Below are 21,234 nucleotides of genomic sequence, written 5' to 3'. Positions count from 1 at the left end.
GGTGGGGAATGAGTTTCTGAGCTTGCGTCTGCGCAACGACAGAAGGATTTTCCACACCACCGTTAGGTACTTTTTCGGTTCAAGGTCTTCTTTGACTCGCTGCCGAGGGGTGAGCCGCATTGTATTGGCTTCTTGTCCCAATTCTGGCTGTAGGCCGGATGCATACCTGCTCATGCAGCTTTAATTATTTTGCCCGCGCAGGAAGACACAGTCAACGAAGGAATGCGAGGGAATCAGGGGCGATTTGCCCTTCCGGAACGACTGGATCTATTTGGTGGGTTGACAGGGCATTTTTCTGAGCTACTTGTTTGTAATTGGTGGCCGTCCAGCTATGCAGCTATGTTGTGGTACATGTGGTCAATGTTAGAGGACAAGATATGCCGACTCATCAAGAGGTTCTCTGGGTTTTAAACACGATCCCTGCATATGCTGCTATGTGGAGGCATGTCGTCATTGTGAGCCCCTCTCCTTGGGGCAGCTTACTCGTAAAGTACCTAGGTAGCAATGTAGGTACCTAAGGTACTCAATGACATCCTACCAAGGACCTGTATTGTATGTATACCGGTTCTAAACAAAGATTGGCGGGGTAGTTAGCCAATCGATAGATATACATAGCGGGCCCAAGACTGAGATGCGAGCGAGAGTTATTCGGCTGAGTGTAAGGTAAGTGATGTGTCAATCTGGAGGAGATGAGGGGTTGTTAATGGCGGCATTTTGAACAACTCTGGGGCCCGTGATAAGGTTTGCAAGACCCCGAGTTCGGAGGAAGGGGCAGGTTTGAGCTGCCAACTGTCGTTCGTTGTCGCATTGGTCTCTGCTCGGCACTTTAAGCTCATCCCGAGACAAGTCCGTGTATACCATAGTAGTATGGTCAGGGTTGTTGTTATTTTGTGTGATGTTTATTGATGATGATTCGAGTTGGGAGTGTAGAGGAGTGGAGATCTATTTATTGTTTTCCGTCGGCCGGCTCCATTGCATGCCCCAGAACTCTGAAAAGCGTAGTCTTCGGTCCCTCTATCCCGATAGATACGAGACAGATAATTCTTCTCCTAACAATAACCATTTTCTTTGATCAAACATTTGTCTACTCCAACCAGTAGCACGTTTTGTCTATTTTTTTTTTGTTTTTTTTTTTGTTTTTTGTTAACGAAGTAAAGTTATATTCACCTCAAGATGGCCTTCACAACCAAGGCGACGATTGCATCATTCGGCGGGCGACTGCTCAAGCTCTCGCACCAGTCCTCCGTCACAGGCACCGAAATGGCAGTGAACCTTTACCTGCCGCCCCAGGCCAACAAACAAAAGGTTCCGCTTCTCTTTTACCTGTCGGGCTTGACGTGCTCGCCCGAGAACTGCACAGAGAAGGGCTTCTTCCAGCACGGCGCCTCAAAGCACGGCATCGCCATCGCCTACCCTGACACCTCGCCGCGCGGGCTGAACCTGCCAGGTGAGGATGACAGCTGGGACTTTGGGTCGGCGGCTAGCTTCTACGTGGACGCGAAGCAGGATCCGTGGAAGAGCAACTACCGCATGGAGACGTACATCACCGAGGAGCTCCCCAAGCTGCTCTACGAGGGTTTCGCCGACAAGCTGGACAAGGCCAAGGGCATGAGCATCACGGGCCACAGCATGGGCGGCCACGGCGCCCTGTCCCTGTACCTCAAGTACCCGGCCATGTACCGCAGCGTCTCAGCCTTTGCGCCCGTTGCAAACCCGAGCAAGTGCCCATGGGGCGAGAAGGCGTTTGGAGGTTACCTGGGCGACGACAAGGAGGAGTGGAAGAAGCACGATTCCACGGAGCTGGTCAAGGGCTGGAGCAAGGATGTGGACCTCAAGATGCTGGTCGACGTGGGCACCGGAGACAACTTTTACAAGCAGGGCCAGTTGCTGCCTGAGAACTTTGAAAAGGCCGTCAAGGATGCCGGCTTGAAGGGTTTGACCTTGCGATATCAGGAGGTGAGCGCTTCAAAAAGAAGAGGGCTGATTCCACGCGCGTGGTCCAGCACTCTTTAATATATGCATGTTGACCATACTGACGACGTTACTCGGTTTACCAATATAGGACTACGACCATTCGTATTTCTTCATGGCCTGTAAGTTGACTAAACTAGCTCTCCCCGTCTTAATCAACCAGGAGATCTCCGTCTGACCAGCCTTCAAAACACTACAGCTTTCAGCGACGACCATGTTGCGCACGCAGCCAAGTATCTAGACGTCTAGGCTTATTAGGGAATCCAGTACTCATTGATCATTGAAGGAGGCAGTTCGCGTGCAAATATGGAATTATATGCCTCATTCGCAGTTGATATTAGAGGTTACATAACATCGGCCTAGTTCCCTAGCCTAGGCCGTATGTTTTTTTCTTTTTTCTTCTTTTTTTTTATGCCAACGAATAAATGTATTCAAGAAAAATTGTATTGCGAAACGAGGGTATCACCATGTTGTGTTTGTGTAGTAAAGGCCGAGTTCCCCGTCCTCATCGGTATCCTAGGTAGCCTTCCGTCAAATATCATAACGTCATAAAAGAGACAAAGTCAGGTGGGGGATGGACTTGTTGTTCCTCCCAGCCCGGTCCATGGATCACTCTGTGATCAAAATTGGTTCTTGTAAGTGGCAGTGATGCCAGACCAGCAAGTTCCTACGTCCCAGCCATGTACCTCCGACTATGCCTGTTGTAACCATGGCGAACCTCGAGCGAGATCTTGGTCTGTAAAGGCGGCACTGCAATGTTGGCCGAGGCAGGGTGTCCTCCCCAACATATACATTCGCAACTCACCATTAATTATCAGTTCGTCAACTAATCCTCTTCTCAACCGGACTCAGACCCTCCTTCTCGAGCTTCGCGCGCATATCGAGCTCGGCTTCGCGCCGTATACGCGCAAATGCTAGCTTCTCAAATCGCGTGAGCGCCTTCCACCAGTGCTGCCCAGCCTCGTGCTCGCTAATCCTCTCCAGCAGATCCGCCGTGCGCAAACGGACATCGCGGTCTTTGTGAAATAACCCGAGGGCAATGTAAAAAAGCCCAGCATGCGACTCGGGCGCTACCGTGAGCAACAAGCAAATCTCGTCGTACGAGTGTACGTGCCGCGCAAACGCTGCGTAAATTTCACGACTCTGAGCTGGAGTCAGCCGTTGCGTTCGCAGACGGTCGTGCATGTGGTGCAGATCTAAACCTTTGAGGGGCTTGATAGAGTAATGTTGGGCAATATCCTGGAGACATGGTCAGTATACACAAAAGCTTGGTCGTTTGTCCAAAAAAAAAAAAAAAAAAAAAAAGAATCGACGGTGTGAAAGGGCGGATGCTCACCTGGATGAAGCTGTAGTAGCTCCGTGTGTTTCTCCAGCCCTCTATCCTGGTCACGTTGCCTGCAAGCTCCCTCATCTTTGCATTGTCATCCGCCCAAACGTATCCATGCCCACCCACGGGAACTACCGCTCCTTCTGGCTCGTCGCCCCCGATGTAGAGTGCGCTGGCGCCATACACACTCTCCTCAAACGCGGCCGCTATCCTGGTGAACTTGACCACCCAGTCACGCCACTTTGCCCTCACCACCCGCTCTCCGGCCCGGGCCGCTATGCTTCGGAGTATGTCGACCATGAACGCATTATCGCCCGTCAAATCAGCAGTTGTGCTGTTCGAGGGGCCGCTCGTCACCAAATTCGCGTATGCCGGATTTTGCTGTTTGAAGTATAACAGGCCTTCTGTCGGGGCTGCGTCCTCGATTCGGCTGCTGATCTTCATTCGACCTGTCTGCAGGTCACACAAAAGATCCCACCATTCCGGATGCAACTCGAATGTCGGATTTGTGACGCCGGCAATGAAGCCGGGGACATTGAGGAGATCATCAATTTTTGTCAGATCCGTATAGGGAAACGCGAAGCGTGTGAAACCTCTGAGAAGACCACCCGAGACCAGCGCGCACGAGGCCAAGACTGCCTCAGCCACCTCGCCAGACGGCATGTTGTGGCCGAGGAAAATGACCCGCTTCTGCGTCAGTAAGGCATTGATGAGCACGATGATCGGATGCGTGTTTGACCCGTTGGTCGTAAGGTGCGCGTGTAATGTGAACGGTTGTGGAGATTTAAGGTGCGGCTCTGAGAATGTTTGGATGAGCTTGATGAGCGAAAAGTCGCCGACTGTCTCTGGCATGACGGCTACAGGCACTTTTATGGGAATTGGGATTCCCTTGTAGATAACCTTGCTCTCAAACTCATGAGTATCTCTCGGTACCGAGTATGTTGACTGTCCCTCAAAATGGGCCTTGGTCCCTGCTCTGGAGATTCCAGATCTCTTCGCAGGGCTCCTGCTTGCGTCAAAGATCTGGTCAGGAACGTCTTCTCCGCGGTCCTCAGCCATCCTCATCTGTATCATTTGCTCGAACTTCTCCATAAATAGATCCTTGTTCTCGCTGGCTTGGAGAAGGTGCCTTTCGAGGAAACTGAGTTTTGGCATGAGAGACAAATCCATTGCATTCACCGCATCGTAAAGCATTGCTAGAGTCTCCGGCACAGGGGCCTTGAAATACTCATCTAAAGCAAGTAAAAGGAGTGGCTATGTTGTCGAGCATGAGTTAGTTAACCGGACAGCAAAGAGAGGAAAACGCACACCAAACTTGCGAAAGGACAGGCGGTTGAATCTGTTACAGCGCACAGCGCAGATCACAGACAATTCAACATCGTCCAGGCTCACCTTGTAGATGTGTAGAAAGGGATGCCTCGTGCATATTGCCATTGCCTTCACGATGGATCCTCGTTTGACCGTCTTATCCAGCTTTGTGTTGACCAAGTTAAGCACGTAAATCAACGGAGGACCTTCTACACCATCTGCCTCGCTATCGGTAGAGTCGTCATCCCAGCCGTACTCATCGTCCTCGATCTCCATGTCATCTTCGGCATCTCCCTCATACCGGCCTCCCGCTAGACCTAGCGCTTTGTCCCTTCTGAACTGTCTCCTCCTCTTGCGTGCATCCTTGGCCTGCCGCTCCTGGTCCTCCTCCTCCTCAGATTGGTCCTTGTGAAGAAAAAATATTGTCCAATCCTCATGCCGCATGTGAGCGCCGTCAGGCAGCATGAGCTCAGCCAGCATGTTTTCGTCTCCAGTGATAGCAACGGGATACTGCTGATCCATTACAGACCCGCGATCAATGTCGAAAGATGCGACAAGAATGTACTCGACATGGTTTTCCGTTGCGCCTCGAGGGTACTGAGAGCGCAGCTTTCTGGGTGGGTGTGCATCGGGATTATATCGCCGGGTCGCGGACAGAGACGAGTGTTGCGACGACACGCCGGTGCCGGTGGATGAAGTCTTGCTCTTGGAGCTGGGATCAGAAGTCCGGTCTGTCTCAGACATGATGACGGGTGGAGGCGGCTGTGGTGATTGAGGTGGCCGGGAGACGTGGGACATTTGCGACCCAGAACGCGAAGAGGGAGGGAAAGACGACAGCGATGTTCTCTTGTTTTGCGTATTTATCCCGTTGCTGCCATCCGAGTACAGCTGGACGAACAGATTGGCGTTACTACTGCCGGGAGCCCTGTTCAAATGATCTGGCCGAGGAACAGCCTGGGCTGATGCCATAGTAGTAGCCCTTTGTTCGTTTGGCCCACCCGAGAACTCGGCTGATTTGAGCACAGGCTCGAGTATTGGCTGTTGTGGAGGCAAGCCCTCGAGTACGCGTGCCTGCACCTTTTGACTTGCTAGCACGTCAGTCAAGTAGCAAGGGATTCGTCGATCCAGCAAGGCGGTCAAAATCGATGCCAAGACGAACTCCCACTCCCCATCGGACGGTGGCACGGGCCTGATGCTTGAGCTGACTGCACCACTCAGATACTCCGTCAGGAAAAAAGAAGGAAAAAAAAGTTTAGGTCACCAAGACCACGGACATCCCAATGTTCCTTTTCTCTGTTCCGTAGAGGTTAGTGACGATGTGATAAGGCTTTCAACCCCAGCTCTCGTTGGCGGTAAAGTTTATTCCAGGTACTAGTCTAGACTAGGAGATAGCCTGAGATCGGAGATGGATGGACAGACGGGCCTGGAAAGGCAAGAAAAGAGTCACGCCTGGGATGCCTTGGCAGAGAAGAAGCTGGCGCTTTGAATCGCGCTGACAACCGCGTGTGTGGCCTCTTGTAGAGTTTGACGATCAGAGCGTTTGGTAAGCTGGCATCAGACGGAAGACCTGGTTGGGGGCGGATGCTGAGCGATCTAGATCCGGACAGGGCCAGTGATGACAGGGCAAGCAACGGTCTGTTGTATCGGCAACAATCGGTACACGGGAGGGTTGCGCGGAGCCAGACCACCTCTTGGATTATCAGTGCCTACTTCCGCCAGTATCGTAGGTATATGTGATGAGTCGCCCAGGCTTGATCAATGGTTCGGGCTCGGATTTTCAATGTTGGCAACAATTCGTTGCGCGATGGGTTGGTATGACTTGACGTCCTTCGGTCCTTTGCGACTAGCCAATCACTGTCGAACAACCCGTCGCGTTGTCTGTTTGATGCGATAGAGGCTCGTCGCGATGCTTGGGTGAAAAGAGCAGGGGCAGGGTGCTAAGTAATCGGTAGCGTCCAGTCTAGTCGAGGTGATAGCTGTCTCGAAACGACGTCGCCGCACGGGAAGGAGCCTGAGCCGGTCAGTGCACGGAAGGATGGCGAACCGACAGTTCTTGTAGCAGCGAGGAGGCACCCTCTCCACAACCTGTTTAAACAACCAAAGCAAAAGTTAAGATAGGGCAGGCGGTCCAAGGTAAGCAAACCTAGTTACTTACTGTAGTTGTTGATCTTAATTGCTTTGAGCGGCGGGCCCCATTATCAAATCACGCGGTATACGTATATGTATCTCAATTGTCGCATCTGGGCGTCAAAAATGGATTGAGGGGGGAGGAAAGGGGTTCAAAGGAAACGGGGACCGGGGCTTCGGGCTTCAACAGGGGTCGCTACCTTTTTTTTTTACGAAGTTGTCCGCAACAGGGCCATCCGCTTCAGGGGTCCATTGCGATGAAACGAGCGGGCTCGACTTGAATGGCTTGAATGGATTCTGGCTCCGAAAATCCCCCACCTTTTTCTCGACCAACCGTCTGTCTAGGTGCCCTACCCTGCCCTGCCCCTCCACAACCAGAAAACTGGCATGGTGCGAGCACTCTCTCCACCGCCTACGAATGGGCGTAGCGCATCGCAGCCCAGACCGCCTCTTGGTCCTGCTGTTCCTGCATGTGGCTTCAATCCGTGAGAAGCGTGTACTCCGTACGGTACCACGTCCAATGACTTTAATTATTAATTGTAGTGATATAACTCTCTTAGTCTTTAGGTTAATGAGTTTTACAGTGAACTTGGAAATGCCAAGATTCTGATCCATGTGTGAAACAACATATTCAGTACTTGGGTTAGGTTACTACTGTGCACACTTGTTCTTACTTGGTATCTCGACTTTCTCTCTGGCTGACATTGTTTTGACTGCAAGCAATGCCCTGGATTGACACCAATTTGGCAACACTGTAAACGTGACCAGTGATATGATAGCCAACTAACAACATTACATAGGTACCTAGGTACCTTACTTAAATTACCTACGTAGCTATGGGACTCTACCTCCCTTACCATCTATATTTACAGTAGGTAAAAGGATGAGGTAGGTACCTCCGCATTGAATGGACAACGTTTTGAAGGAATGGTCGTGATTTGGCCTGTTGGCGGTCAATTTAATTTTGTCCTCCACTTACTACAGTAGGTACAGTACTCCGTCGGTATCATACCTTAGGTACTTCGTAGACTGCGATTTAATTGGCCAGGAAATGGCAAGAATTGCCGGCATATAATTGGGCCCCGCAGCCGCCATGGTTTGAGCCGCCCAAAGCCCCGTGCACGCGCCACGGTTGTCGGGTTAGCCATGCCGTCATGTTTACTTTCAACTTGGGGTCAATTTGGAGTAGCCTTCGTTGGCGCCCTAACTTTGGTAAACCTGTCTTTCCTATGAGCCGTCAATGAATGGTTGTTAACCAGCACATATTGCAACACAGAGCATCTATCGACGCGATCACTTTTAAAAACCATCGCAGCACACTAAGCTAGTAATTTGTCGCTGAGCCACCTTATTCCAAAACAATCTCAGATAGAGCGTATGCTTCGACAAGCCGGCCGTAGCCACGAAAACAACATCCATCGCATCACCGGCATAATATTTTACACATAAGCAATGGCTTCGGCAGGTCCGGGGTATAAGCCCTCATCGTTCAGCTCCGGCTCACAACGCGCCTCGCCCTTCCGAAGACCCTCATCACCAGCTTCTCCTTCACCGCTAAGGCAGTCCACCCCGCTAGGGTCCCCTACACGCGCTGCTGGAATACAGTCAGTTGCTGGTTCTAGACTATCCTATCAGTCAACACCAGCAACCGCCGAGACATGGACACCCAAGGCACAATTCAATCTTCCAGACACGAGCGCCAGTACAGCGACAGCGTCACGACCACCCCTCAAGACCGCAAACTCAAGGGGTGTGGGCAGCAACAACGCTATGTCACAGTTACCGCCTTCACAGGTGCGGATGCTTAGAGAGGGATTCCAGATACTCGACCGTGACAGTGACGGCGTCGTCGGTAGAGAGGATGTCGCCGACATGCTGAACCAGCTAGGTAGGTCTGACGTACGGCGCAAATCTTTTGCAGATGAGCCTTCGCTAACCAAGTGACAAATTGTATGCATTTGTCTCAACAGGTCTCCCTGCCAACCCCTCCGATGTATCACCATTCTTCCCACCAGCGTCACCGCAGACCACCACGCTCGCGGCGTTCCTCAGCTCACTATCCGCGGTGCTTGCCGCCCTGTCGCCTAGCGCGGAATTGCTTTCTGCCTTTTCCGCCTTCGATGACGATGACAGCGGCCAGGTTGATCTCGTAGAGCTACGCGATGCCTTGTTGCATACTGCGCCGGAGCCCGGTGAGCGAGCTTTGACTGAGGATGAAATAGACCGGGTCATGGACGGTTTCACGGGAAGACGAGCCTTCAGCAAGGGCAATAGCAAACTAGGGGGGTTGGGAAAGCGTGGAGAAGTCTTCAAGTACCAGGAATTTGTCCAATCCATCCTGGGTGGTAGTAATGGCAAATCCGAGGCTGCCGACTCGGAGGAGGAGGTTTAATTGCTGTCACTACTGTTTCCATTTATGCTTGCGTCTGTTGCTGGTGTCCGGATCGTGCGTGTATGTCTGCCATTGATTGGGTGTGTTTATGTGGAAATATGAAAAAATAAACGGGACTGCGCGAAACTAGCGAAGTGCATTCTGGATCATCTGCTGCAGGCTTTCCTTGGTAATTCTGTTACTACGTTACTACAATTAAGTGGGCAGTCTATGGAATTGAAGACAGGAATAGAGCCGAAAGTATATACTCTCTCTGTAGGCAGAGTAACCAACTAATTATGGTACGGTTAGTGTGTGTACTAGGTATTTATGAAATCAGTCTCAAAACAAGCGCAGGTCAGTGTGAGTGTGAGTGTGGGTGTGGGTGTGGGTACCTACAGCTAAGGTAAGATGCTGTACATAGTGACCTGTGCCTCAGGTACATTACGTGGTTCTGGTTGATTATACCCAGCTAGTCCCCACAGAAGGTTCGAGAACTATTACGGTGACTTCAAACATTCAGTTCAGATCAACAAGCACAAAACCCTTAACATCCTGGCATTACGTAGCAGTTGAAATGAGATCCAGGCATCGACCCGCTACCATGGCACCCAAACCTCTGCCTACCAAGGGCTTGGTTCCAAGCGTATTTATTCATTATTCAGTCAAGGCTTCTGCTTAAGGAATTTTCGTGGGGCGAGCATCGTGACCTCCCTTTACAAAAGCCTCGATCGGATATTTCCCAAAGGTAACGCCGCCTTTAATCATTGTGTCTGGATATCATGTTTCCATGGTGAGGAGTGGCCAAAATGCAAGAGGTTGAGGTAGCATTGCGGTCTTGAGAGATTTTACTGGTTCCGGCCGGATAAACAAACGCACATCACTTGTGACGATTGGCTATGGGTGAGGGAAACAACTGGATCACTGCAAAAGGATAGCGGCACCGGAGTGGAGACAAAAAATATGATTGTACTCGGCAAGAGGTAAAGTAGGCGGACTGTACCTAGCAGAGGTTACCCGCTGTCGCCGCTGTTTACCAGGGTGCTGCTCGCGTTCCTTGTACCAAAAAGAACGAAAAAAAAAAAAGAAAAAAGAAAAATTTACGTGGAGGTTGGTCAGGCCTGGCGCAGCTCTCCATTTGGGCTGAACCGCACCTCAGAGGGTAGCAAGGTAGTGTAGGTACTGGATGAAGATTAAGGTGCAGTACCTAGCTAGGCTGTACAGTAATTACATTGTAACCAACGAGCGTTCCCAGCCGCCACGATTGCAGTTTGTTCGTAATTTCTCTCTGGCTGCTCTCTTTCTTTTTCGTTTCCTCTTTTCTAGGCACAGCTGTTCAAAATTCAAAACTCTGCGTTGTTTATGAATTTCATTCTCTTCTTGATCTTTGTCTGTCACATAATTGACCTACTTGGTGAACAAGCTAAGGTACCTTTTGCCTTGTGCGTGGTCCAATACATCGGCTTGCCCCCAGTCTTTGCGCTTGTCCACTGGAGCACAGCATCGAATTGAGAAGGGGAAAAAAAAAGGAAAGAAAAGTCCCATCGCCCGCGTGCATCAAGGGGAGAAAGATACATCGTCTTGTTGCTTGGTCTGCACGTCGCCCAAAAGTCTCGCGTTGCTTCTTTTCTTTCTTTTTTGAATTTTTTTTTTCTCTCCCCCCTCCTTACTCCCTTCTTGTCTTGCGTTGCTCGTGCAGAAGCCCAACGGCCTCCACAGCTTTCATAGCTACGCGGCCTGACCTTGTCAGTAATCCGTTTGGGGCCGCCCCCAATCCTGCCAACCGGCACCGATAAAGAAAATTTAGCGGCAACTCAGAGATACCTCACCTAGCTACCCAGGCTTGCAAACTCAAATGAAGTTTTTTGGCAAGAAGTCGCTCAAAAAAAACCAACGCCAGGACAGTGGTGAGGACACAGACGATTTCTCCCACTCGGAGCCTTCCTCGCCCATCAAAAGCCCCTCTCACAAGTCATCCTCACCAACCAAATCTTCGCCGACAAAATCTCCCGTCAAACATCTGCATTCCCACAACCCCTCCAAGATCGACCAGGAAAATTTGCCTTCGCTTTCACGAGAGTCGAAGCACCCTCGCCTGTCTCGCTCTTTTGGGAGGGATCAAGGGTCATCTTCGAGGCGCAAGAAGATTGATCCAGACACGCACCCTCTGAATCTACCACCTGAGGAGCGAAAGCGCCTCTCAGAACTCTCAGCTATGTCGAACCGCGGCGAATCCATGGACATCGACCGGGAGCCCCCGAATGGAACTCCTGCTTCGCCGAAGGCCCAGTCACCCACGCCGCAGCCTCCTTCCGATCAACCCGGTCCAGCCGACGCCAACGGAGGTAGTGCTCGGCCGATCAATACAGACTCAGACGTTCCGGTGCCCCCGCCACACAAGTCTCCCCCGGGGCCAACCCCCGCCGAGGAGGCCGAGGGCTACAAAGCAGCCGGGAACAAGCTCTTCAAAGACAAGGAGTACATACGCGCGATTGGCGAGTACACCAAGGGTAAGAGCCTGCTCCATCGAGACATGCCGGAAATCCTAGCGGCTAGCTGCTGACCATATAACCGCGATGTAGCTGTGAACCTGGTTCCCAACTCTGCCATCTACAGAAGCAACAGGGCTGCTGCGTTCATGTCCGCCGGAAAATATGAAGAGGCATTTGAGGATTGCAAACGATCACTCGAACTCGATCCTGACAACTCAAAGACCCTACTTCGGTTGGCCCGTATTTACACAGGCTTGGGCAAGCCTGATGAGGCCCTTGCGACTTTTGGTCGCATCCGCCCTCCGCCGTCCACGAAGGACATGGCCCCAGCCAAGGAGATGCTCCAACACGTTGAGGCGGCCCAGTCTGCTCTGAAGAGTGGCCATGCATCCTTTGTGCTGCGAGCTCTTGACCTGGCAGAGAAGAATCTGCCATATGGTGTTCTAAGGCCGAGAAAATGGCAGCTCATGCGAGGCGAGGCACTTCTCAAAATGGCTGATATCAACTCAATTGGGGATGCTCAAAATATCGCCATGTCTCTCTTGAGAATTAACAACCAAGACCCTGAGGCCTTGGTACTTAGAGGACGTTCCCTTTATGCACAAGGGGAGAATGACAAGGCCATCCAGCATTTCCGCAAAGCTGTTAGCCTTGATCCCGATTTCAAAGATGCAGTCAAATGGCTGAGGGTTGTTCAGAAGCTTGATCGCATGAAGGAGGAGGGTAACGTTGAGTACAAGGCCGGCAAATGGCAAGCAGCCATCGAGAAATACTCGGCCGCTCTACAAGTTGACCCGGATAACAAGGGCACCAACTCCAAGATTCTCCAGAATCGAGCGCTTGCATATAACAAGCTCAAGCAGTATGATCAGGCCATTATTGACTGCGAGAAGGCTCTGAGTCTGGACCCCAGCTACACCAAGGCACGCAAGACCAAGGCTACTGCTCTTGGTTTGGCTGAAAAGTGGGAAGATGCGGTCAGAGAGTGGAAGAGCCTTGCCGAATCGGAGCAAGGTGATCGTGCGATTCTTAAAGAGCTTAGGCATGCTGAGCTTGAACTCAAGAAGAGCAAGAGAAAGGACTACTACAAGATTCTAGGGATTACCAAGGATGCGGACGACAAGGAAATCAAGAAAGCCTACCGCAGGCTGGCCGTCATCCACCACCCTGACAAGAACCCGGGCGACGAGGCGGCGGAAGCACGGTTCAAGGACATTGGTGAAGCCTACGAAACCTTGAGCGATCCTCAGTAAGAACCAACCCACTCCAATGGTGTTTGAAGCTTGATTCTTTCATGTCGATGCTGATCATTGCAACAGGAAACGTGAACGCTACGACAGCGGCATCGATTTGGAGGACCCATCGGACATGTTCGGGGGAGGAGGCCATGGCATGCATGGCGGCATCGACCCAGAAATATTGTTTAGTATGATGGGCGGCCAAGGTGGGTTTGGTGGCGGGGGTGGGTTCGGCGGGGGTGGCGGCTTCCATTCTTTTGGGGGCGGTGGCTCGCGCCAGCGCGGGTACCCCGGGGGTTTCCAGTTCTCATGACAACCCAAGTCACCAAAGGGCGATGATGACGACGGCCGAAGCAGCCGCACCGGCGAGTCAAAGCCTTACAGTGAAGGGGATCCGGGACAATCTTACCAGGACAATGACCCAGCCCAGAGCGCGCAGTGGTATGCCGCGGACGACGAGGAGCGAGACGACACCGACGACGGTGATAGACGAGATCGTTATACAACAGAGAAAGGCCGAGATACGACCTTGGCTCAATTGCGCAAGTTCTGGCCGTGGCTGGCGGCTGTGGTAGTGCTTCTGCCTCCCACACTGGGTTTTCCTCTAATTTTTGCTTGTGGAGTTGTGTACATTATCACCAAGGCTGCAAAACCGGCCACGCAAAATCGGGGAGACTGGGTAGAGGATGATGGCCATTAGCTCTGGTCACCTCTATCAGTCGAAGTCATCAAAACATGGCTACTTCTTACTATACTTCGGTGATGTTTCGAGTCAAGCATGTATCACAAGAAATAGATATATGATCGTGGTGAGGGTATCATGTGTGGTTGTGTCGGCATCATACGGGCGCCACAGAGAGTAGTCTTTGTTTCAATAGAATGTCTAATATTTCGGAGTTTCGTAATTTTGTTTTTGATTGGGTTAAGCGTCAACTATTCAACCAAAACTTGTATGGTGGGTACCTTGCTATTCCATAATATGCGGCAGTAATGGCAATTGTTTGACAGTGGACATGACCAGACGCTTTTGCCTTGGGAGGGTACAAAATATACGATTGCTAATTAAGGTATTTATATGACATAAATATGTGGTCGGGTACGAGTGGTAGACAATGCAACTCGCCCACCATAACAAAGCGAGCTTTGCAAAAAAAGAAAGTTTATGGGGGTTAAAAAAAGAAACGACAGAGCTGATGGGAATCCCAGTTGAAAAGCGTCAAATTGTGGTTATAAAAGAACCACCTTACCTATGATGCAGAGTAAGATGACTAGGGAGGTACCTTGGTAGGCATTTATTATTATTCACCACGTTGATGCGGCACAAGGTTAAGGAGACCGGCACTTCCCCGCTACCAGCCTTGACGTTGGCGCAATGTCTTTTGACGGTATCAGACCAGCATGTGTGGACCCACATTCTGCAGCTTAATTCAACCGAGACCCCTGTCCGAGTTTTCGAGGCCACGATTCAATCTGGCAAGATCCCAAGTCAGTCGGTCCCTTTTGAACAGATTGTGCAAGAACCACCACCTACCCACCTTGGCTGTCGCTAACCTCAGGTAAGATAAATATCTTGGGGCCACATATATCCAAAAGCGCACTCAACTTTTCGAGGCAACGACAATTTTCTTCACTTTTTTTTTTCTTTTTTTCTTTGTTGGCACTGATTCCTTTTCTTTGTAAATTCAGTCGAGACCTTGGGCATTCGAGCTGGCCGCCATAGGTAATACATCATTGTTGCTTGCACGACGAGCAGCGTGGACAAGCTCTCTACCATCATTTGAGTTACGACACGCACGTCACGACAGCCTGCGCGCAACCAGAACAGAGAGCAATTAGAACACACAATTTTTTCCACATCCGCCTCCCGGGCCTAATAAGGCCTTGAAACTAATCACTCTCGTCTTTCGCGCTCTTCGGTCACAATGAGTAGCGACTACTCATACGACGAGACGGGCCACCTTTGGCCCTTCTTCGTCTTTACGCTGACAACAATTGTCACTCTTCCCCTTACATATGCCCTCGTAAACCGATCGAGGGACCCCGCAGCCAAATTCCCGCGGATCAAGACCGAGTACAAGCCCAAGCATGGTGACTTGGTGCAGGCGCAAAAGTCGGCAGAAAAACGAAAGAATCGCACGCTAGGCCTAACACTCTTTGTTCTGGGCGGATGGGCCGTCATGGGCTACATGCTTTACCTGATCAGCGTCACCGAAGCCCCGGTGAACAAGCTCTGGAACCCCTATGACATTCTGGGTCTTTCCGAAACTGCATCCGAAAAGGTCATCAAGAAAACCTACAAGGAACTGTCGCGACGCCTGCACCCTGACAAGGTCAAGCCCGACCCCGCCAAGAACGAGACTATCGAGTTGTTGAACGAGCGATACGTCGAGATCTCCAAGGCTTACCAAGCGTTGACGGACGAGGACGTCAGAAACAACTACATCCAGTTTGGTCACCCCGATGGCAAGCAAGGCTTCAGCATCAACATTGCCCTTCCCAAGGTGATTGTGTCAGACGGAAATGGAAAATATGTCGTTCTTGTCTACTTCATGCTCTTTGGGGTTTTACTGCCTTACTGGGTCGGCTCGTGGTGGTATGGCACCCAGAAGCGCTCCAAGGAAGGCCCGCTGATGGAGAGCGCAAACCGCCTGTTTAGGGAGTACGAGGATGACATCGACGAAGGCGGTGTCATCTCTGCACTAAGCACTGGCAAGGAGTTTGAGGATGTCTTCAGGGGAAACAAGGCCGACTCTGGACTGTCCAAGATTGAATCCAGGATACTGGCAGCTGGTGAAACCTCGCAATTCGCTGCGGGCATGTCCCTCAAGGAAAAGGAAAAGCTCGAGGACCTCGAAAACGGTGTGCGACGAAAGGTTCTAGACTTGCTTTGGGCATACCTGGGACGCATCGAGCTTGACGACGCCGAGCTCACGAAGGCCAAGTTTGAGGTCGCTCCAATCGCCCACTCCCTCACAAAGTCTTTCACGGCCATTGCCTTGGCGTATGGCAACACCGGTCCTATCTTGGCCTCATACTACGCCAGCCAAATCCTCATCCAGGCGATTCCGCCCAAGGCATCCCCGCTTCTTCAACTGCCCCACTTCACCCCGTCTCTCGCCAAGGCCATCGAGGGAGACTCTAGGGTACGCATGTCATTGCAGCGATTCATGGATCAGCCTGACTCCCAGCGCCGAAGCCAAGCTATCGGTGATGGTCTACTCTCTGAAGCCCAGTACAAAGAAGCCGTCGATGTCGCGAAGCAGCTACCTTTCCTCCGTGTTGCCAAGGCTTATTTCAAGGTCACCGGTGAGAAGTACATCATCCCATCGTCTCTGGTCACACTTGTGGTCAAGGGCCGATTTGTGCCCCCTGGAAGTGAAAACGTCCCCGAGATTGTTGAGACAGACTTGGAGGATGTGGATCCGGCCGAGGATGACTTGGACGCTATTCTTGGGCGCAAAAAGAAGCAAGTTGGTAAAGACGAACGTGGGAAGCCTGTATATGGAGCCGATGACGAGACACCCGTTGTCCCACCTCTGGCTTATGCACCGTACTTTGCACGCGACCATTCTCCACGCTGGAATGTCTTCCTCACAGACTCGAAGCAAGGCAAGATGGCCGTGCCGCCGTTTACGTTTGCGCAGTTTGACAAGCCAATCTTTAAAGAGGACGGCAAGACCCCGACATACGAGATGCAAACGCTCAAGGCCCAGTTCCAAGCGCCTCCGCAAGCTGGCCACTACACATTCGTTATGCACGTGGTGTGTGACAGCTATGTTGGGTTCGACACTAAGATGGAAGTCACCCTAGTTGTCGATGAGGCGAGCAGGGCAGCCGAAATGACAGATGAGGAGGAGATCAGCGAGCCGGACGAAGGTAAGTCCTCGGGTCTGTTTTCTTGGGGATTTCACCTAGACTCAAACGAGTACTAATACACATGTCTTTCAGATTCCATCGCGGGCATCATGCATGCCGCTAAGGGTGGCGCACCGCCACCACGAAAGAAGAAGCAGGTCGTCGAGGAAGATGAATCAGACGATGAGAGTGGAACAGAAGAAGAAGCAGACGATACAAGCGATACGAACACTGACACCGAGGATGAGTCTTGAAACACTCTCTCTTTGACTCTTTCTCTTGTCTCTTTCAATTCGATTTCTCAAGTCAGGCTTGCCGGCGGGATCACTCACATGAGAAGACATTGGCACTAAATTTATACTCATTTGTTGTTATCGGCATATGGCTCGCCCAGCGTGTTCGATCTGCTTATGTGATTGTCTTTCTTCTTCCTTGTTCGCTGTTATTATTACTCCCCGGGGATTACATGCATCATTCTTAGCTGTTTCTTGTACATGAGTCTTTGGCGTTTCTTGGCTGCGTCTGGGTCATTGGCTTCGTCTAGATCCCCTCATATGTTTCGGGAACACACACAACCAGGTGCATAAGGGCTTGATTTTTTTTATTAACGGGGTTTTCTTCCTACGCGCAGATTCTCGTATAAAAAGCGTAGGAGGCAAGTTAGAAAAACATATCTGTAGTTTATACTTAGGACATGCTCCCATCTGGGCGTCATTTGACATAGATTATGAGGATGGCAGGTGTTTCGACAACTGGTTTTTTCACAAGAACAACTAGCTTGACGTTCGCTATTACGTTAACCGTGAGCCTTTCTGACTAATCGTGAGACACAGGCATTAGCTTAGTCGAGGGTAACAGTCAAAATAGATGAAACCAAGGTAAGATGAAATAAGCATTGTTTTCGATGATCCGCCAGTGTAGATAAACCTTCAGAAAGAGATGTATAAAGAGAGAGAGAATGTATGATTGTGAGTGTGAGTGTGAGTGTGAGTCTTCTCAATCCAGAAACGCCAACGCTAAATGCAATCTCAACCTTGTCCACCTGTTTGCCACTCAAGAGCAGAAAGTTGCGGTTTGAACAACAACTAACAAACCAAGACGGGCCGTTACGTTACTTTGGTGCTTCGACAGCGCGAAATCGTCGTGTTCTCCCAAAACCGTAACACCAGTTGCAAACGTACCCCACAATAAGATTAAAAAAAAAAGAGAGAGAGTTCATTGGAGTAGCTCCTCGCACGTCCAGTCCTCGTAGCTGCGAAGAGCCCCATCAGCAACCAATCCCATATCTGTGATAATTAAGCACATGGCATGCAAACTTACTATCCGTCGGGCATGTAGCGCCGGATTATCAGGGGAATCTTTTTCTCGGCCAGCTCTTTTATGGCAATCTGAAGTGGATCCGTCTCGCCCTCAAGATCGACCAAAACAGGAGCGTTCATGCTGATTTGCAATGCTCTCGTTCCCAGAATGCGCGCCTTCTCGTACTTTGTCATGAAGGGGGTCGTCGTCCGTTTGTCGTTGGGGATTTTCTTGTCCTTGTGCGACAACTTCTGACCGGTGGCGCGGGCGGCCGCGTTGGGGTCACCCGAAACGACCACGTTGGCGTCTTCGTTTTCCTCATCGTCATCGAGTGGGACTTCCTCGTCAAAGATTTCTTCGGGCTCTACATCATCGAAGGCGGCTTCCTCGTGGTAGCTGGAGGAGAAGAATTCAAGGTCAGCGAGGATATATAAAAGGAGCGGCAAGTTGACAAGTTGTCGCAAACTTACCCGCCACCACCTCCCATGTCATCATCGCCGCCAAAGTCGGACATTTTTGCGCGTTTACCGAGGTGAAGTTGAGAGATCGAGATTTAAAAGTATAAGAGTTGAATCTGTCGCGGCGTATATGGCCGAAATTGTTGCGATTGGGGGAAGCGAATGGGTTGGGTGGGTTGTATTTGGGTTTCCAAGGCGCAAAAGAATGTCAGTCTGTTGATCCAGAAAATTTTTGGGGCCAAATCACGAGCCGTCGCGTCGGGGCTCCATTTCGTGAACAAGCACTTTTAGTCTAAGTGCCTTTCTTAAGAAGCTACCCCTCCCCCCGATTGGATGAGTTTTCAAAACAGTTCACCGGCGGGCCGGCCCCTCATACAAGTGGATCCCAGCGTAACCCCCGACTTGGTACCGTCAGCAAGTTCTTGGTTGGTAAGGTACCTTGCCGTGTAATTGTTCGTGCGATAAGTGATAAGCGTTTTGCTCCGCACAAAGTTTTGGTTTTTGGCGGCGGCATGGGATGATTTTCGAATGTTCGCCAACAATCGGCCGCTCGCCAGCACCGCTTTGTGAGGAGGTGCTTTATTATTAGCATTTCCTCCATATATCGAGCATGATCACGAAGAGAAAGCGAGAGCGGGAGGAGGTATATTTGCCGTCCAAGCGTCTGGCCATTGATGCCGACGCCACAGCAGGTCAGTCTTGTTTTATTTTATTTTTTTCTTCACCAAAAGATGCAAGCAATTACTCAATCATGGAGCCTAGCTTTGGCTTTGTCCTAAACTAACATATTTCCATTCAAGATGAGACTGTTGTATACGGATTTGAGCTTGATGAACAGTCATCAATAGCTTCGAGCACCAACTTCGACGATGGCTTAGACGGTAGCTTCAACGGGAACTCCACGCCCGCCTCGACAATAGTAACAATCAAGCCAACACATGGCCAGTCTGTGGCACCACCACCCTCGACATCGACCACCCGAAAGGTCTTCCCATCCATGCTGAAGACAATCAAGTGTACATTTTCAGGCTGTGACAAGACTTTCAATAGACCTGCTCGCCTGGCCGCCCATCTACGAACTCACACTGGCGACCGGGCGCTTAGATGTCCGCACGATGGCTGTGACAAAGCTTACTTTGACGAAAAGCACCTGCAGCAACATATCAAGGGGTCACATTCCACCGAGAGGCAGTACTTATGTCCCGAGCCGGGCTGTGGCAAGACTTTCCTGACCGGAACCCGCCTCCGCCGTCACGCCGTCGTGCATTCGGGCGAAGGCCGCTTTCGCTGCACGGGCTATGATGGCTGCGACAAGGTCTTCCGCAAGCACCAGACACTTCAACGACATGTGCGCGCTGACCACCTGGGTCAATCTGCATTCGTTTGCGCTCATGATAACTGCGACGCCGGCTTCGACACGGCAAGCGCGCTACGAAAGCATGTGCAGCGGGAGCATGGCGAGCTGCGCTTCTGGTGCGAGGAATGCGGCAAGGAGGACGGAGACGCTGGAAGGCGGACTGGTTTCACGACTATGGGCTTACTGAACGCACATATGCGTACATGCCACGTCGATTGCATGTTTTGCGAAACCAGGTGTGCCAGCCAGTGGGAGCTGGAGCGACATATCGAAATGCATCACTCCGGATCCACAACCTCGGACCGCAAAACCGTTCCGTGCACGTGGGAGAACTGTGACAAGAAGTTCACACGGAAGGCGAATCTCAATGTGCATATCAGGATGGTCCATGAGGGCTACCGCTTTGTCTGTGGGGATTTTGACCTTTCGGAGGTTTCCGATTTAGCATCATGGGATCGGGTTCGAGAGGGTTGTGGCAATGGGTTTGCTAGCAAGAAGAAGCTTGAAGACCACGTGCGTGTGGCGCACCTGGGGATGCAAAAGCCCCCAAGAACCGTGCGCCTCAACCATGAGAGCCCCATTAAGTCGGCCGGTCTCTTCAACATGTACGCCTCTGCTGAGCAGCTCATTCCTCAACCTGAAGCGTTTTTAAATACCTGTCAGTCTGGACCGGACTTGCGCTCTCAGTTTACATGCGAGTTCCCAGCCTGTCCACAAGAATTTGCAACGTCAGAAGAGCTCGATGCTCATGCTGTCGCGTTCCACCTGAGTCAGGATCATTCCCAGGAAATATCTGCTTCTGACACACAGTGGAACGATTGGAACTGTATGGTTGATTACCATACTTCAGCCCAGCCAACGAGTGGAGATGCAGAGGTTGACGCAATATTCGACTGCCACGGGTCTGAGCCGGTAAATATTCTTGACGCAAGCTCCGGTGATATTGATCATAGTTTAGAGGCTCTGGTTGATCCTAGTCTTTTCCTCAGCTGAGGTATGATTTCGGTCTACCTGTGAGACGACAACATGAGATATTTTGCTATTTTCTTTGTCCCTTATTGGTGTTACAACCGTGGCTAGCTGCAAGGTATAATTCTTAGCTCATGACGTATGAATTCACGAGATAGTGACACCATACCCCGTGCGGCCTTCACTGGGCTAGTTTTATCCTTAGTCTCAAGTTACATACTTTGGGAATCGTATTGAGCTGTGCCATAAATAAATATTGAGGTCCAGAAAACGGGTATTTTTTCAATGCCAAAGAAGCTAACGTCTAAAAATTCTGTGACTGAGGGAAACCACTGGGCCGATCTCTCAGACATACTGGATGCGTGGTGCTATTGCAAAATAGAAATAGACGCAATTGTAGAATAATCATGACATTTAGGGCGTGAAAGAAAGAAATAAAGCCCCTTAACTCCGGTATTTGGT

At 50.9% G+C, this 21,234-nt stretch overlaps 7 protein-coding genes across 7 annotated transcripts; 5 read left to right on the top strand and 2 right to left on the bottom strand.

Moving 5' to 3' along the window:
• Positions 1–1,173: 1,173 nt before the first annotated feature.
• On the top strand, positions 1,174–2,433 carry PgNI_09397 (uncharacterized protein; the record flags this gene model as incomplete). The annotated part of the gene is made up of 3 exons (XM_031129381.1): positions 1,174–1,956; positions 2,063–2,093; positions 2,171–2,433. The coding sequence occupies 3 exons, from the start codon at positions 1,174–1,176 to the stop codon at positions 2,218–2,220; spliced, it is 864 nt and encodes a 287-aa protein (XP_030977527.1). The 3' UTR covers positions 2,221–2,433.
• PgNI_09396 (uncharacterized protein) lies at positions 2,324–6,977 on the bottom strand. Its single transcript, XM_031129380.1, has 4 exons — positions 6,762–6,977; positions 4,691–6,691; positions 3,308–4,552; positions 2,324–3,210 (listed from the first exon to the last, which is right to left on the bottom strand). Exons 2-4 carry the CDS (start codon positions 5,573–5,575, stop codon positions 2,794–2,796), a joined length of 2,547 nt encoding a protein of 848 aa, XP_030977526.1. The 5' UTR covers positions 5,576–6,691; positions 6,762–6,977; the 3' UTR covers positions 2,324–2,793.
• Positions 6,978–8,142: 1,165 nt separating this feature from the next.
• Positions 8,143–9,292, top strand: PgNI_09395 (uncharacterized protein). Its single transcript, XM_031129379.1, has 2 exons — positions 8,143–8,621; positions 8,704–9,292. Exons 1-2 carry the CDS (start codon positions 8,186–8,188, stop codon positions 9,123–9,125), a joined length of 858 nt encoding a protein of 285 aa, XP_030977525.1. The 5' UTR covers positions 8,143–8,185; the 3' UTR covers positions 9,126–9,292.
• A 1,066-nt stretch (positions 9,293–10,358) lies between these two features.
• On the top strand, positions 10,359–13,534 carry PgNI_09394 (uncharacterized protein; the record flags this gene model as incomplete). The annotated part of the gene is made up of 4 exons (XM_031129378.1): positions 10,359–11,614; positions 11,687–12,845; positions 12,916–13,119; positions 13,192–13,534. The coding sequence occupies exons 1-4, from the start codon at positions 10,960–10,962 to the stop codon at positions 13,532–13,534; spliced, it is 2,361 nt and encodes a 786-aa protein (XP_030977524.1). The 5' UTR covers positions 10,359–10,959.
• Positions 13,535–14,348: 814 nt separating this feature from the next.
• On the top strand, positions 14,349–17,318 carry PgNI_09393 (uncharacterized protein). The gene is made up of 2 exons (XM_031129377.1): positions 14,349–16,710; positions 16,783–17,318. The coding sequence occupies exons 1-2, from the start codon at positions 14,757–14,759 to the stop codon at positions 16,941–16,943; spliced, it is 2,115 nt and encodes a 704-aa protein (XP_030977531.1). The 5' UTR covers positions 14,349–14,756; the 3' UTR covers positions 16,944–17,318.
• PgNI_09392 (uncharacterized protein) lies at positions 17,310–18,722 on the bottom strand. The gene is made up of 3 exons (XM_031129376.1): positions 18,459–18,722; positions 18,010–18,384; positions 17,310–17,941 (listed from the first exon to the last, which is right to left on the bottom strand). Exons 1-3 carry the CDS (start codon positions 18,500–18,502, stop codon positions 17,905–17,907), a joined length of 456 nt encoding a protein of 151 aa, XP_030977530.1. The 5' UTR covers positions 18,503–18,722; the 3' UTR covers positions 17,310–17,904.
• A 243-nt stretch (positions 18,723–18,965) lies between these two features.
• PgNI_09391 (uncharacterized protein) lies at positions 18,966–20,796 on the top strand (the record flags this gene model as incomplete). Its single annotated transcript, XM_031129375.1, has 2 exons — positions 18,966–19,138; positions 19,247–20,796. The coding sequence occupies exons 1-2, from the start codon at positions 19,057–19,059 to the stop codon at positions 20,794–20,796; spliced, it is 1,632 nt and encodes a 543-aa protein (XP_030977529.1). The 5' UTR covers positions 18,966–19,056.
• Between the last annotated feature and the right edge of the window lie 438 nt (positions 20,797–21,234).

Source organism: Pyricularia grisea (assembly GCF_004355905.1).
Source record: "Pyricularia grisea strain NI907 chromosome Unknown Pyricularia_grisea_NI907_Scaffold_7, whole genome shotgun sequence".
Taxonomy (NCBI): Eukaryota; Fungi; Ascomycota; class Sordariomycetes; order Magnaporthales; family Pyriculariaceae; genus Pyricularia; species Pyricularia grisea.
This window is presented reverse-complemented; position numbering and strand designations above follow the sequence as displayed.